The sequence below is a fragment of the Protomyctophum parallelum genome, assembly GCF_964188405.1.
Source record: "Protomyctophum parallelum genome assembly, chromosome: 1".
Classification (NCBI taxonomy): Eukaryota; Metazoa; Chordata; class Actinopteri; order Myctophiformes; family Myctophidae; genus Protomyctophum; species Protomyctophum parallelum.
In genome coordinates, this window is record NC_139697.1 from 89,301,089 (window position 1) to 89,317,841 (window position 16,753).

The following is a 16,753-nucleotide window of genomic DNA, read 5'->3' on the forward strand; positions in this document are numbered from 1 at the left end:
AAGCTTTCAAATAAATGTAGTAGGAGCAAAAGTACAGTATTTGGTAGAAGTGAAAGTACTGGAAATCGGCAATACTCAAGTGAAGTACTGTACAAATACCTCCAAATTGTACTTAAGTTACGTACAGTACTTCCACTTCCACCACTGCAAAAAGACTACTCAAGTAAATAAAAATACATCTTTGTGCCGTTTCTCTGATGGAGAAGTAGCAGGAGGCCAGTGAACACATTACCCCTCTGATGAAGAAATAGCAGGCCAGTGAACACATTACCCCTCTGATGAAGAAGTAGCAGGATGCCAGTGTCATCAGCAGTTGACCTGAGAGGTAGAGGTAGCCGTCTGTGTTGTGCTGGATGGAGAACGGCGGCTGCGGAGGACCGGACAGCAAGGATCAGTGTGAGCCTAGTCTGTACCCTATAGAAGAGCTTCTCAAGGTAACAGCCAGGTATAGGCCTATACCGTCGCCCATAATCAATAATCTCGCCATCTTTATTTTTCTCCCGCCGACCTCACGCCGACCGCTCAGTGAGGTGGTTCTTGTATTCTATGTTTTGTTTGACTGCGAATAAGGTTGGAAATAAGTTTAGGGTGCAGGCATAGTGTTACTGAGGTTAAGGTATAATTTACTTACTTTACTTTAGGAATACCAGGCTGAGCAGTTCCGCCGGCTGTACGCGAGTTGGTAAATGGGCAACGTTTAGTTTGACTTGGTTCCACAGATGAGCCGCTGCAGTGAGCTTGTAGATCGGCTATTTTCACAATCATTTCCTCTTTCATATACTATTCGACAATTTGGCCAATGTGTTATAGTATACAACACGGAGCATCACGTTTTGAGCTTGTAGATGTGCTATTGTTTACTAGTTTGGGTCCCGGGAGAATGTCTATAATTTCTCTTTTGGGTCACGCGGCCCGCAGGCTAAAACGTTTGTGAATCAGTGCTTCAGTGAGCTGGCAGTAATAATCCCTCCCAGATCCTGCTGCTGCCTCAGTGTCTGGCTCACCTTGTCCTTCTTGTTGTAGGCGACCATGGTGAACACCACCAGGTACAAGACGTAGACCAGGAAGTTGAGGAAAAAGATGCGACCTGCGAACCTGCTCCACTTCTCCTCCAGCAGTCTGCTCAGAGGCTCAAGCTGGAGCATCTGGTGACGATTCTGAAAGGAGATGGTTTGTTGTGTTTCAGAACAAAATAAGAACACAGAGAGACACGGCAGTGGGTCCACGGTGGGGTCACAATTATGGGGCACAATTTTGCCACATATAATATATATAATATAATGCATGTTGCACCGTAATTGTGTTATGGTGATTTGGTGCATTTATATAGCTCCTTTATCCAAGGGGTCGCCAAATTATTTTGGGGGGTCCTCAAGGTCCCCAAATTATTTTGGAAATAATTTGGGGAAATGAAGATTTTACATATAGTATTTATAGTATTAATATAGTAGTATATAGTATTTATTTATGGTGTCTAGAGCACCGAAGTCTGACGTCACTTTCAGTAGAGGGCGCCAATACACAGGTTCATGTATTTTTTTATTTGCAGTGAAATCTCCGCAATTTTAGGTCGCTTCATATAAGAACTGTGTTTGAAAAATAAACCGACCATCCCAGCCTTTCTGTCAGGGGAGTGGCTGTGCGACATTAATGATGTCCATTCATATTTGATACAGCCAGTTTCTGGAGAAAATGGAATTAATGTGGCCGCAAAAGCCTTGAAACTACATCGCTGCTAATATACGTCACGCCCAGCTGTCAACACATTGCGTTCCTGAGATTCCTCGTTGACGTACAGTAAGCTCAGCTGGTGGTGACTCGACTCGTACTAACCAAGAAACATTAAATATCAATCAAATAAAAATAAATGTAATTAACATTAATTTTCTGTTGTGACAGGCAGATGCAGCCACTCGCTTACCCGGAAATGTAGTCTCTGGGTTATTTGAGTTGTTTCTAACACTTATTTTGTTACTCTTTGGGCATATTTGTACATTTCCATCTTCAGTCGATGCTTCATATCCATATGAGTGAAAAGGCCGGGGTGATCGGTTTATTTTTCAAACACTCTCTACTGACAGTGACGTCAGGACTTCGGTGCTCTATTGTCTCTATTATTAAGGTTATTGCAGCAGTCAATTTATATTTGGGGTCGGGAGGGGGTGGGGCGGGGGTCCAGAGACATTGCCAAAGCCAAAAACGTTGAGAACCCCTGTCCTAGCTCACTCAGTATCTGCCAGTCTGTCCCTTTTGTTTGCTGTGTTTGTTGTTTGAATGTCATGCTATCTATGCTGCTGCATTGTCTGAAGACAAAATATGTTTTACTCTTATATACCGGTAGACTACACAAGACAACCTTGAACATTTCCCACGCAGCTCCCACCTTTGAGGACCTTAATTGCCAAAGCTCTAGGTAGGAGGATGTTTTGTATCGTTTTCAGCTCTTTTGAAGCTTTGGACTTTACGTTTACCTTTTAGGACGTGTTTAAAGGACCACTTCACCACTTTTCAACCTATCTTCATATTATAATAGGTCATCACTATTTATCTCAATGAGAAACTTGGCCGAGATGTAATCTGTCGGAAGATTGACTCGGCACAAAGTCGGTTTAGTTCATTTCACATCACTGCCGAATGCAAGGATGTGTCAGAAATGTATGACCCAGAGCTGTGGCCAGCAGGCACCTACTGTATGTCCGATGTCGCCATCCGAATGAGCCAAGACGGCCCGTTAGTGGGTCGCATGCCGGAGTCAACACAGCTACTACCGGTAGTCGCTCCTGTACAACTCGGGAATCATTCATCTGCGGATGGACATGACGGCAGTTCATAACCCCAAATAGAAATATGCGGGTGGTGTCATATAACACGCGTGGCCTACGCGTGGGGCACAGTGACGGGAACAAAGCAAGGCGGATCGTTGTTGATAAGGAATGTGACATTTTGTGCATGGTTACCTAAACAAGACCTGGAAAGGCTTAACTCATTACATTCGTATTTTCATGGGGTTGGAGAGTCCACCACTGATCTCCGGGATAAAATAGTGCAAGGCAGAATCCCGGGTTGAAAGCCCCCAAGCTGGCCCCTGGCTATCTGGCTGGCAGGCAGGCTGACTGACTGACTGACTGACTGACTGGCTGGCTGGTGGAAAGCCACTGGCTGGCTGGCTGGCTGGCTAAGTATATGTATGTTCTTGTTGGACCCATTGTAATTTCATTTCACATTTGTTATTTGTACTAAAGAATGTTCATGAAGGAGTGAATTATTATTGGATAGAAATGGATGAAATCGAAGATTTGACTAATAGATCTTAATTACTTTGTTGTGGTACTTTAAGGTTTATTTAGCATATTTAGAGTTATTTTTGCTCTAAACACATTGATTATAGTCCTGGATAACTGTCTAAAACCTTAAAAGACAAAAAAACACTGCTGATTTTCCTCCGGAATCACTGCAGAAAAACTGACAAAAAACAGCAGATTCCGTTTGGCCTTAGATGAGTTGGCCACTTCAGACCATATTCCATTCGTAATGACCCTGAATGTTGAAAATATCCCTATGCTATCTGTGGAGGACAATAAATCCTCCACACAGGGACGTGGTGGGCCCAGAAGTGGAGTTGCGGAGGCCCTGTACGGCCACGCGCCGGCGAAACGAAACACTGACGAATCAAGGGCGTGCATAATCTTAGGTCACTTTAGGTCCTACAGTGACCTGCAGTCTGCGCTGCAGCCAGGATGGCTGAGAGCGGCTGCTGTGCACAACATTATTATGTCACAAAGCAACATGATTATATAGGCTGTTACCTTGTTAAAAGATAATTGTGTATCTTCAAAATTAAATATATGATTTTCTTTTTTTTAATAAAAAACGGTTGGCCCAGACCGGCCTGGACTGGACCGGCCGTTCGGGAGTTGTCCCGAATTTCCCAATGGCCAGCACGTCTCTGCAAGGCTGGATTGGTTAAAACTGAGTGATATTGATCACTATACCTTGCTTACTGACCAAGCTTTAGCCTCTGTTGTAATACCAAGAGATGCAATGCTCTGCAGAGACACCGACTGTAAAAATGAGCAACATGGTAGAGACTTATGTCTTACTTATGATCTTATTGTTGATGTCTTAAATGCCTCTAGCAAGTCCTTATGTATAAGAGTAAGAAAAAGGTGCACACCATAAAACCGGGATGGAATGAGCATGTGACTGAGCTACATACTGTACGGCTGCTAGATATGCTTTTAAAGTGTGGGCAGATTCAGGTAGGCCCAGGCAGGGGTCTACTTGAACATAAACAAGCCACAAATGCTAAATATAAATATGCGGTCCGCTTCATTAAAGAAAAATCACACCCGTGTAAAGTAAGTGGTGCAACTCCGTGTGGGGGTCCCCGGAACGCACTTTATCCGCAGGGTGCCGGCCCGATTCCAGCGAGCCGCCCCGTGTCCGAAACGGTTGAGAAATGACAGAGTTACAACCATGCTGTTTTCGTGCTCACACATACCCAGCCAGCCAGGCAGGGACCCGCACACATACTCACTTAAGGAAGTGGTTTGCACCACTTACAAATGAGGATAAAATGAGGCCAGAAAGCTGCGCAACAACAGCTGCTTTGATTTCTGGCAAGAGGTCAAGGTGCTAAACAACAGTAAAACACCCTTACGGTCCTCCATTGATGGAGTGAGTGGATCAGCCAATATTGCTGAACTGTGGCGACAACACTATCATGATCTGTTCAACTGTCTTAAGAGTGAAGCATTTGAAGTTGATATGGTTGACTCCACTGAGAACCTGGCAGTTAGATCTGAGGGATGCACTGTATACAATACGGTATTGAGTCTAGAAAATAATAAATCATGCGGCCCGGATCACATCTCAGCTGAACATTTAAAATATGCCAGTCTAAAACTTTCCCCTCTTATTGCTTAATGTCTTACTGGGTGTTACCATGGTGTTTTACCAGATTCCATGTTATCTGTGCTGCTCGTACCTGTCAACAAAGCTGGGACAATTAATAATATGGATAACTACAGACCTATTGCTTTAGCTAGCATACTGTCCAAAGTGCTGGAGAATATCCTGTTGAACAGACTAGAAAAGTATATAACCACAGCTGACAACCAGTTTGGTTTTAAAAGAATATACGGAACAGATATGTGTATCTTTGCGTTAAAGGACATTATAGCAAAATATAGCAGTCCACTTTATGTTTTATTGATGCGTCCAGGGCATTTGATAGACTAAACCATTTTAAGTTATTTGATAAAATGTGCCAAAGAGGGGTACCCAAGTGCATTATCAGGATTTTAGCCTTTTGGTATGCAGCTGATGCAGGTGAAGTGGGGCAATACTGCATCGGGAACCATTTCATGTTGGGAATGGGGTCAGACAGGGGCGGGATTTTATCTCCTTTTTTATTTAATCTGTACATGGATGATCCATCTAGTAACCTGAACCTCTGTAAAACTACTTGTGTTATCGGTAATACTGTTGTGAACCAGATCTGTACACGGACGATTTGGTTATCATTTCCCCGTACAGTGCAGGCTTACAGCAGCTTTTGAGGATTTGTTCCCAGTATGGTATTGACTTTAATATTAAGTATAATGCCAAGAAGAGTAGCATCCTGATTGTGCGAAGTAAAGAGGATGAAAAGGCAGTTTTTCCTAACTTTATTCTCAGTGATAACATTCTCCTTGTCTGCAGTGAGATTAAGTACCTCGGCCACTATATCTCTGATGACCTCACAGATGATAAAGACATTCATAGAAAAATGTGCAAACTGTATGCCCATGAGGCAAACATTTTAATGAGGACATTTCATAATTGCTCTTCAGATGTTAAGGTATCACTTAGGGCCGGGACTAATTGCGATTAATTTAGATTAATTAACTACTGAAAAATTTATCGCGATTAACTACAGAAAAATTAATCGCACCTTTTTTTTCAACGCGGAACGTTTCTCACTGGGCGCTTTTCTATAGTACTGAAAACTGGAAATAATAAAAAGTCACCCCATTTTGTGTTGCCTAGAACTGGAGGTCTGACAAAAAAACAGTAACAATATGAAGTAAGTACAGCTTTGTGATGTCACTGAGATGTACTTGTTACTGTTACTAATGTTTTTTCAGACCTCCAGTTCTAGGCAACACAGAATGGGGTGACTTTTTATTATTATTTCCACAACAGGTATATTAATGACAGTAAAATGTTGAAAATGAGTGGTATCCTGTAGTCACTATTCATTGATTCACTGGGATACCAAAAAACATAAAAAAAAAGGTTTCTCGCTGTTCTCGGGTTGAATATTGATATGCGATTAAAATGCGATTAATCTAGATTAATTAATCGCAAAGCCTCTGATTAATTAGATTAATTTTTTAATCGAGTCCCAGCTCTAGTATCACTGTTTAAAGCTTTCTGTACACCGTTGTATACTGCTCACCTGTGGAGTAACTACAAGGTGAGTAGCATGCATAAACTTAAGGTTGCATATACAGTAATGATGCATTACGATTACTAGTGAGGGTACCCAGATGGCACAGTGCCAGTCAGCTGTTTGCTCTTCACCGCGGCTCGTGACGTCATGTTGTATTTCGGTGGTCACCCCACCACCGTAAATCCAGACTATGTATGAGCCTTTAACCAACCCTGTGGAGAACCTCAAATAGGTTCTCTTCCATGATTTGGAGACATTGGCGAAACTGCCTCTACAGGCTGTGAGCACTGTATGCACTGTGTATGTATGTATGTATATTTAAATCTTTACATTTTTAATTTGTTTTATTATTTAGTGTCTTTTGTTTCTTCTGTATGTGATCTGGACCGTGAGTCTGTAATAAAGATTGAATTGAATCATGATAAAATGGCATGATTGTTTTCCTACTCAGTCTGTGTCTCATAGGAGAGCTGTGGTCAGTTTATAAACCGTCCTCCTCATCATCAAATCCTGACATCATCATTGGGCAGTTTTTTTTAAACAACATTCTTTTACAAAAGTGTTTAGATTTTCATTATCGTGAGAACGATGGCTTCAAGTTTCGCTTTGCAACTTTTCAGGACTAGAAAGCCTGCAGTTGCTATTAGCTTGTATTCCCCATCAATTTCATGATTATTAGTGAGGACCTATTATATGAAGATAGGTTGAAAAGTGGTGAAGTGGTCCTTTAAGTTGTTCCCTTTTGGCTTGAGAGGTTCAAGGCCTCCCGTAAAATCAATAGTCTGCCTTGAAATATACAATGTTATCTCCTCCAAAATCTGGTAGAAAGTCATGTTAGCCAATCGATGAATAATCAGAACTACATTTGCAAGCGCATTGTATGTATTGGGAGTATTTTCTGGTTTATTTTGTATTTTATTAGTGTATTTTGAAACATTGGGGGCTCCATCTTATCCCTTTATCCCTAAACATATTTGCCATTTTTTACTATTTTGAAAAACATTTTAAAATACCGGTAGCTCAACTAGCCGATCTACATCTACACGTTGTGAGCTTGTAGATCGGGCTATTTGAACTATTTTAAAAATGGCAAATTAGTTTAGGGATAAGGGTTAAGGCAAGATATAGCCCCTATAGGGTGTATTGTTTGAAATTCGTAACAAGATGCTCTTCTCTGCAAGTCATACATTACAATATATGATACTGTATACAGTAGGTGACTGAATGTAACTGAATGTGACTTACAGGAATGTCACTGCCATAGACCAATATCTCCAAGACGGAGTTGCTGTCCTTGTAAGAGTCCAGAGAGGCCAGGTCGTACAGGGAAGAGTGGACCGGCCCGTAAGCCCACTCGGTGAACTTTCGGGACAAGTGTTTGGTGTTGCTCTCCTTGAACTCCCGACGCAGGATATGCCCGAAAATCTGTTTTGGGGGGAGGGGGGGGACGGGGACAAATGGAGATTAGAGAATAAGCGCATGCTTAAAGGACGACTTTAGTTTTTTTCAAGCAAGGTTCATGTTTTAGGTTGTTATTAGAGAAAGTAAAAGATGAGTGTTAATTGTTTTTCATTTGCTGCTTTCTTTCGTTTTGGGGATTTTAGCTCTTTTTTGACGGGGGCATTCGAGCATGGGGCTAAATATGTATTACAACATTTTATGGTGATTTATTATTTTATTATTTACTATAGTCTACTATTAAACCCCAGGAAATTACATCTGGCCACAGGATCTACTGAATGTAAAGGAGGCCTACTGGGGGAAGGCTTATACTGTGTGTATAGGCTCAATATGTCAGTTTGTCACATTCAATATATCTTGTGATCTTTTGTGGCCAGATGTAGTTTCTTGGGGTCTAGTAGGACTATAGTAAATAAAAGAAAATGAAATTGCCATAACATTTTGTGAAAAAATACATATTTAGCCCCATGCTCGAATGCCCCCGCCCCCTTGTCAAAAAGAGCTAAAATCCCTAAAACGAAAGAAAGCAGCAAATGAAAGAAATTTAACACTCACCTTTTAGTTTCTCTAATAACAAGCAAAAACATGAACCTTGGTTGAAAAAAAACTAAAGTTGTCCTTTAAAGTGAATGGCACATCGAGTGGCAAATCGAGTGGCAAAGCAACATGTAAAGTGAGTTTAACATTGTTTAACGTTGTTTGTTGCAATCAGATAGGACTTTTCTGATTGGATGTATGGGCTGTCAGGCCAGAAAGTAGTTTTTTGCCACTCAGTAGGCATTCCTGCATAACTTCCGGGTTTGATGATGATGTCACGCGCATACCCTCTATGAACGACAATAAACTTAGCCAAGACTGAAAACACTCAAATGAAGGCGACACCACTTTGAAATAAGAGAATGTTGCTGTGTTAATAACAGGGCCCTGCAGGTGAAACCATAATAGTTGCTGTGGGGAGGAAACCACCTAACTCCAATTTTGAGGTTTTTGATTATTTATATTTTTGCATAAAATCAGTGCTATTGTCTTCACGTCCTTTACGTCTGCGTGTTGTTTCGAAAATATTAAACCAATGAAGAAAAAAATGTAGTAAAAAGTGCTTGGGACAAAACCTCTTAACTCCATTGGACCCTCAAATTGTCTAAAACAGCTAACTCCACCACCTCTCCCCCTCTCATGGAAGCAATTGACAATATATACAGTATTGCTTTGTTTTCAAAATATAAGGTTTTCTTCATTTCCTGAACAATGATCATTTTGGAGTTATGAGGTTTCCTTCCGACAGCGGAGATATCAGGTTTGTGAGCTCTGCTAAATCAGGCTTTTGACTCATTCAGAACGGGGAATAACCTTAGAGTATATATGAATAGAGACGGCACCCAGAGGAAACCCTGAGGCGAAATGGACATAGTGGCCGAATGAAGGTATTGCAGCCTGGCCCCAAACACATGAACGCGCTGGTCCGTTGACTATCATTGTGCACGTTCACGACGGCAGCACGCTCGTTCGCGTTCGTGCGCGTTCGCGCACGTACAACGGCAGCGTGTTCATGTGTTTGAGGCCAATCCATCCCAGAATGCACTCTGTTCCTACACGGAAGGAGGAGTGAAATCGCCTCATGTGCTTTTGAGCAACTTAATGCAAGTGGATGGGAGGAGAACTCGGGTGTCTTCTCTATTCATATATACTCTAAGGGAATAACCCCTTTTGGTGTTTTAAGCATTATGTTATACTTTAGCTGTTGTATGAGCTTGTAGATCTGCTATTTTTGAAACATCGTGAAAATGTGGCGCAAATCTTTGAATATATATTCTTTCAGAGCGAACGACTTTAACTCTTTTTTTTTTTTAACTCAATTTTTGCTTCTGCATGGGGGGGGTCCCTGGAACAACACATTTGCAGATGGGGGTCGGCGGCCAACCCCATCATTTTTGGGGTCCTTGACATGAAGCAGTTTGAGAACCGCTGACATTTTGTATAAAGCTGCATGATCTCCGGTCGAAATGGGCTAATATAACTCGTATGGACTCATGCAAGTCTTCACTTACCCCGATCTTGCCCGTCTTGGCGGCCAGCTTGAGAGGCGTCAGTCCCTGCGCGTTCTCGATGTCCTCCAGCCTCCACTTGGGGTGGAGCCTGGCGGTGGAGGTGAGGACGTGGTCGTACATGGCCGTGACGAAGGCCGTGTTCTCGTCGCTGTTGTCGGCCACCGCCACCAGGGCGTGCAGCACGGTGTTGCCCCGAGAGTCCGTCTCGCGGACGTCGGCCCTCTGGTGCTCGTTCTCCAACAGGAAGTCTACGGCCGACTGCTGGTTGGTGCAGGCCGCCAGCGACAGAGGCAGCTCCCCTGGAGGTGGAAATCAGGTACTGTAAAGGCCTATTCATAGTCTGGATTTTCGGTGATGAGGTGACCACCGCTCCGGTGGTGAGCTGACCACCGGAGCTGAAATAACATTGAGCGGTGGTGAGTAAAAACAGAGAGAAGGGCTTTAGCGGTGGCGGTGGTTTGCTCTTCACCGCGGCTCGTGACGTCATGTTGTAGTTCGGTGGTCACCCCACCACCGTAAATCCAGACTATGTATGAGCCTTGACACTTTGGGCTCTTATCAGCATTTTGAATAACTTTTCACAGCAGATATATATATTATATATTTATTTATTTTAAAGATGAAGTGCCGTAAAACATGATCATCAGGTACTATGATTATACTTTTTTATATTTATTTAAAAAAAGTGTACAGAAAGTTCTAAAAATGTTAAATGTTTTTATGTGGCCACGCCCACCGGTTCATTAGGTATGCCTGGTTTTCACCCACCTGAACTTAAGCCTCACCCACACCTGTTGTGGTTAGGGTTATGATGTCACTAAAATGGTTGTGGGAGGGGTTAGGGTTATGATGTCACTAAAATGGTGTTATTTCGATTGGGCCTTTTGATTGAAAGGCTTTCAGCTTGGAAGAAACCAAAAATACAAAGGGAAGAGTATTTGAATATTATAACCACACAGGTTTATTAGAGTAATGTTAACTCCATAGACTCATGCACAACAGAAAAAGTACAAAAATCACGGCACTCCATCTTTAAGATTAGTTTTTTGGAATTTTTGCCTTTATTGATAAGTGAAGATATACTGTAGGGGGGTTGCGTGTGTGCGTAGTCAATTATTTTTATTTCAGTAAAAGTATCAATACTGCAATGTAGAAACTCTGTTACAAAGTTAAAGACCGGCAAATCTAAAATTACTGGAGTGAAAGTAATGGCATGAAAGTATACTTAACTCCTGACAGTTTTCTGATGTTTCTATGTCAGTGGTTTTCAAACAGACCGCGACACCCCCCCCCCCCCCCCCCCCCCAAATCAATCAATCAGCGATAGATCAATCATCAGAGTTTGGACTGTGATGACCAGACGCTGGTGGAGACAGCGATGACCGAACAACAAGCCAAACATCCTCCTGCTCTTTGCAGTTTGACCTTCTGACCCCACGAGACCTGCTGCCCTTTAAGAAGGTCTGACCAGATGCACTCCACCGTCCTCCATCTGAAGGTGTGTGTGTTTGTTGGGAGAAGACCAGGATGACGAGGAGACTTGTTGCGTCCACGTTGTTCCTGCTGAGCGCTGTGCTCTGTGTCAGAGACACAGCAGCACAATTCAAAAACTATCATGATCTTCATGGTGACCTCAAGACGTATGTGGACCGGGCCATCGTGGCAGGGAACGAACAACTGGACTACGGCCATCTGAACTTCGAAGGAATCGGTATAATAGCGAAGGTGACGTTGTTGCATTATGTCCTAGGCTATAATATTGTATACAAGTGACTTGAATTTAAAGGGGTATTTCATTTTAACGTCTACTCAGACTTATGTGAACATCCCGGGCAGTTCTTAAGTTGCTTGAATCAGTAATTATATATTTGATATTAATTTTAGCTTCCCCGCCCCCTTCCTATACAAACCCATCATAACTTCAAACTCCATTTGAACCATGATAGATTCATCAAAAATACCTTTTTTTCTGCTGACTGATATTGTCCCTCTAATACGTGAGGGGGCGTGGTTTGTCATTTACTGTTTTCATTTATTTTGTATTATTATTTTGGAAAATGACCTCCTCCAGCTCCTCCTCCTCACAAAATCAAAAATAATAATTAAAAATAAATGAAAACAGTAAATGACAAACCACGGCCCCCTCACGTATTAGAGGGACAATAGGCTATCAGTCAACAGAAAATAGGTTGGTGTTTTCGATGAATTCGACCGAAAGGTCAACCAGGACGGTTAGGACCATCTGGAATGAAAGGTTCATACGGACAAGTTCATCCCAGAACAGAACTACAACAACACATCAGATGGCCAGGTCCACCCAGACAGGACAGTTAACCCGGACTGACCGGACCAGGTGATCCCTGCAGAACAGCAGGATGCAGATTCTTTGAAGGTAGCGATTATTCATTGCTTTTGGGAAATATAATTATTGTGATTTATTTTAACACATATATAAGTACGTAAGTCGGAGAGGCTTATTGTCGGTATCAGCCAGAGTGCAGGAGTTTATTCCCATTCAGTACTTACAACAACACCTACCATCATCCCCCAGTACATACAACACCTACCATCAGCTCCCAGTACTTACAACACCTACCATCAGCTCCCATTACTTACAACACCTACCATCAGCTCCCAGTACTTACAACACCTACCATCAGCTCCCAGTACTTACAACACCTACCATCAGCTCCCAGTACTTACAACACCTACCATCAGCTCCCAGTACTTACAACACCTACCATCAGCTCCCAGTACTTACAACACCTACCATCAGCTCCCAGTATACTTACAACACCTACCATCAGCTCCCAGTACTTACAACACCTACCATCAGCTCCCAGTACAAGCCATGCTATTATGCTGAGTTGGTGGTTCCCGTGATCAAATCCATGAGGCTGCACAAGCTACCCAGACATAATCATAATAACAACCAGTAAGACGCCTGAGGGTGAGAAACGACCTCACCCTAAAGGACGAGGTTGCTGCACGCATCCGCCTCGTTGGCGGCAGACTGCTGGGCGAGCGCTGGCGCTTTGACATGGGGGGGTCAGATCAACATGGAATGAATTCTATACCGGCCATATAAGGAGCATGTCTTGAGTGTACAGGGTTTGATGAGGTCAGATCAACATAAATTATGTAATGTCAGAACAGGTCAGCTCCATATATGGAGATCTAAGGGTGGCAGCGGGGACATTCTCTTGAGTGTACACTGTACAGGTGTACTTGCTCAAACTGTACTGTTTGAGCAAGCCAGCAGTGGAGGACCTATAGTCTATAAACAAATACGAATAATATAGCTTCAAACAGCTGTTTTGGTACTGTACATATCTGCCGTTTCAGCCAATCACCTCCGTCTTGTTTCAGATCTGAAGGTGGTCATCAGCGTCTCCCCCAACATGAAGAGTGTTTGTGAGGGCCAGCTGCAGGGGCGGCAGGTGAACATGGTTTCTGGGGACGGACGGCAGGAGCTGCAGGTGTCGGAGGGCTCCAGCTTCACCATTGGCTGCTCCCTCCAGCAGGCTTGGCCGCGTGGGTTCGTGGAGAACCCCCCAAAAAATCCATGCTCCTTCTACCTCACGTTAGACCACCTGAAACACAGCCAACAGCCATGTGTCAACCGCTCCGCCCACTTCCTGTTTCCTGCGGCAGACCACACCCACCAAGGCGACTACCGATGTAGGGGTTCTTGCGTCGCCGACGAACAGAGAGTATACACCACCAGGCGGAGCGAGCCGCTCTCTCTCACCGTCAGAGGGAGCGAGCGGCGGACCTTCGACTGTTCTGCGACTATCAGCGTCTTCCCGTCCCTAAACAGGGTTTCCGAGGGCCCGCAGCAGGGCCAGCAGCAGGTGCTGGAGGGTTTCATCTTCATACTCACCTGCTCCTTCCCGAAGGAACACCCCGACGGTCACTTCTATCTCGGGCTCGGTTCCACGGTCATAGACCAAAACGCCGTCCGCCCACGGCTCCGCCAGCTTCCTGCGTCCCGCCAGGGCGTCTACCGGTGTCTGTATACGTACAGCCCCCACGGCTACTCCTGGAGCGAGCCCCTCCCCCTCGCCGTCAGGGCTGCATCCGTTGATTCTTTTAACGATTTCTACGACGAATGGGATGATTCGGATGATTGAGACGTCCGGATGTCCGATCTGGATGGGCTCATGTTCCTACTTATATTGATCCCAAATGTCTTGCCATGGGCTCTGTTTAGTAGAATCGTCCTTGTCGTCCAGTTTACCCAGCAGACCTCATAGCATAGAGCATCGCTTTTTTATTAATGCATCAATATTGTTTTTAGCAGCAAATTTCTATTTTACTTTAGTCATAGTTTTTTGAATGAAACATTTAGTTTGAGTCAAATTTTTGTCACCTGGAATGTTTTAGTGTTAGTCTAGTTTTACTTGACAAAAATATTAGATTTTAGTCGACTAAAATGTAATTTGGCAGGCCTTAATGCCGTCTTAACGGACAATTTTACACTTCTACAAGCAAAATGCTTGCTTGTAGATCTGCTATTTTCAGCATGCAACCAAGTGTAAATGACTTGTGTCTTTTACTTATACTGGATCTCTTGTGCACTGGGCCATGCATCCAGCAAGCCCAACCCAGTAGTCACTTTGAGTGGCACCACACAAAGCCACAGGTGACCATGTACTGTATGTTGGACTCGGACATTACTATTACTAACCCTAACCCCAAACCTAACCATAACCGCGAGCACGACGCAACGCATGTCGGAACCAAAGCAAACTTTTACTTTATCACAAAAATGATGGCGTGAGCAGGATTCAAACCCAGGAGGTATGGATTGAAAGTCTATTGCCTAACGAGCCATGCTACGAGCTGGCTGCTGGAGAATGCATTTCCAGAGTCTACTACATTATAACACGCCCAACTCATGTAAAAGATAAGGAAAAACCCCGCCCAGTAGGGGAGGGGATGGGGAGAGGTAGCCAACACCCATCCCCTCCCATATGTCTCAGAGATATAGCTCAGATGTGATTTCACCCTACACCGTCATGCATTGGCTAGAGAATGTAAGAGCACTCACCAAAGTAGAAGCTGGGGCCATCTTGTGGCTGGAAGAACTTCCCACAGGCTTTGGCGTGTACATCGGCTCCTTTCTTAACCAACAGCTCCACATAATACTGACTCCTCCTCTCAATGGCAATATGGAGAGCTGTTTGACCTGGTGGATTCACACATCAATATGGAGATATCAGTCTACAACACATAAATATGCAAATGGTCTCCAGGGGTAGGGCCCGACAAGCCTATGGCTGCTCCTTTTCGGATATTTGGACAGTATACAAGCAACAGACACTCAAAATAAGGAAAATAAACTAAACTAAAAATTAAAATTATGTTTGTTATGTATGTACTGTATGTCCAACATTCTGAAAATAAAACTGAACTGAAATGAGAGCTGTTACTGTTCCCCCCTGAAATGTCAAATAATAAAATACTAAATCATGCACTTTGTGCGTCGTGTATAAATTATACTACGTTCTGAGACAAAATGTGAAAGACAAATTTCCATTCTATATAAAAGTAATGCACAATATAGTTCCTGCTGAGCGCTGTGCTCTGCGTCAGGGACACAGCAGCACAATTAAAAAACTTTCATGATCTTTCTGCTGACCTCAAGATGTATGTGAACCGGGCCATCTGGGAAGCGAACAAACAACTGGACTACGGCCAACTGAACTTCGAAGAAATCGGTATAATAGCGGAGGTGACGTTGTTGCATTATGTCCTATAATATTGTACAGTATACAAGTGACTTGAATTTAAAGGGGTATTTCATTTTAACGTCTACTCAGACTTATGTGAACATTTCTTCACAGTTCTTAAGTTGCTTGAATCAGTAATTATTTATTAATTAAGTAAAAAGTAAGTAATTAATTATTACTGATTATTAATCAGTAATTATTATTCGTGCGTCGTGTATAAATTATACTACGTTCTGAGACAAAATGTGAAAGACAAATTTCCATTCTATATAAATGTAATGCACAATATAGTTTCTTTATCTTTATCTATAGTTGTAGAAAACATCTTCCAAGATATTTGTAAAAAGAAATATCACAGAGCTCCCCAGCCATTCTTCTTGTCTGGACGACCAATATATTTAAAAAAGAAAATGTTGTATTTGTCTTTTGTAATCATTAATAGAATTATTAGATTTGTTTTAATCATCGACATATTTTAGATAACAGTAAATATGCATTGAAATTGTGTTCCACAACATGTGTTTTCAACACTATTTAGATCACCAGAGGAAGAGGAAGAATCACGAGTCACATAACACAGAGGAAATGACATCCAGTCATGAGCACGGCCCCAAATGTCCTACAGAGAAACTGAAGGAATGGCCTAAACATTGACATAAACATGCCACAAGAACGAACCCGAAGTGAGTGTTCAGGTTCCTGAGTATTCGTAATAACAGGGTTATGCCAAGCGTATATCTATTCTACGTCCGAGCATAGACATGGTAACGCCCCGCCTGCCTCTGATTGGCCTACCGACACTGCCCGTCTAGCCCCCAGGGTCTCACCAGACTGTCCTCCGAGACGTGAGGTTACTCCGTGGTGGGAAATAATACAAGTACAAGAGAATGACAGCTTGGCACTCGCGACAGTAACTTGAAACATTTTGTAGAAGAGGCAAACTAATATTGTAATATTGTAATATTGCTTTGATTGAATGATTGAACACGTGCGTTGTATGCTGTCATTTGGGTGTGTTCTAATTAAAGTGTTAGTGTTGATTATCGTGTAATAATCTAATTATAGTAAACTAA

The 16,753-nt window shown here is 42.9% G+C and overlaps 1 protein-coding gene across 1 annotated transcript in view; it reads right to left on the minus strand.

Annotated features, from left to right (window-relative positions):
* Positions 1-16,753, minus strand: part of trpv1 (transient receptor potential cation channel, subfamily V, member 1) — a 39,145-nt gene that overhangs the window by 17,126 nt on the left and 5,266 nt on the right. The window contains exons 5-9 of the mRNA XM_083766102.1: positions 14,999-15,136; positions 9,946-10,244; positions 7,682-7,861; positions 1,005-1,157; positions 272-367 (exon numbers count right to left, since the gene is read on the minus strand). Coding sequence (XP_083622228.1) covers positions 272-367; positions 1,005-1,157; positions 7,682-7,861; positions 9,946-10,244; positions 14,999-15,136 — 866 coding nt within the window. The remainder of the gene's footprint in view (positions 1-271; positions 368-1,004; positions 1,158-7,681; positions 7,862-9,945; positions 10,245-14,998; positions 15,137-16,753) is intronic.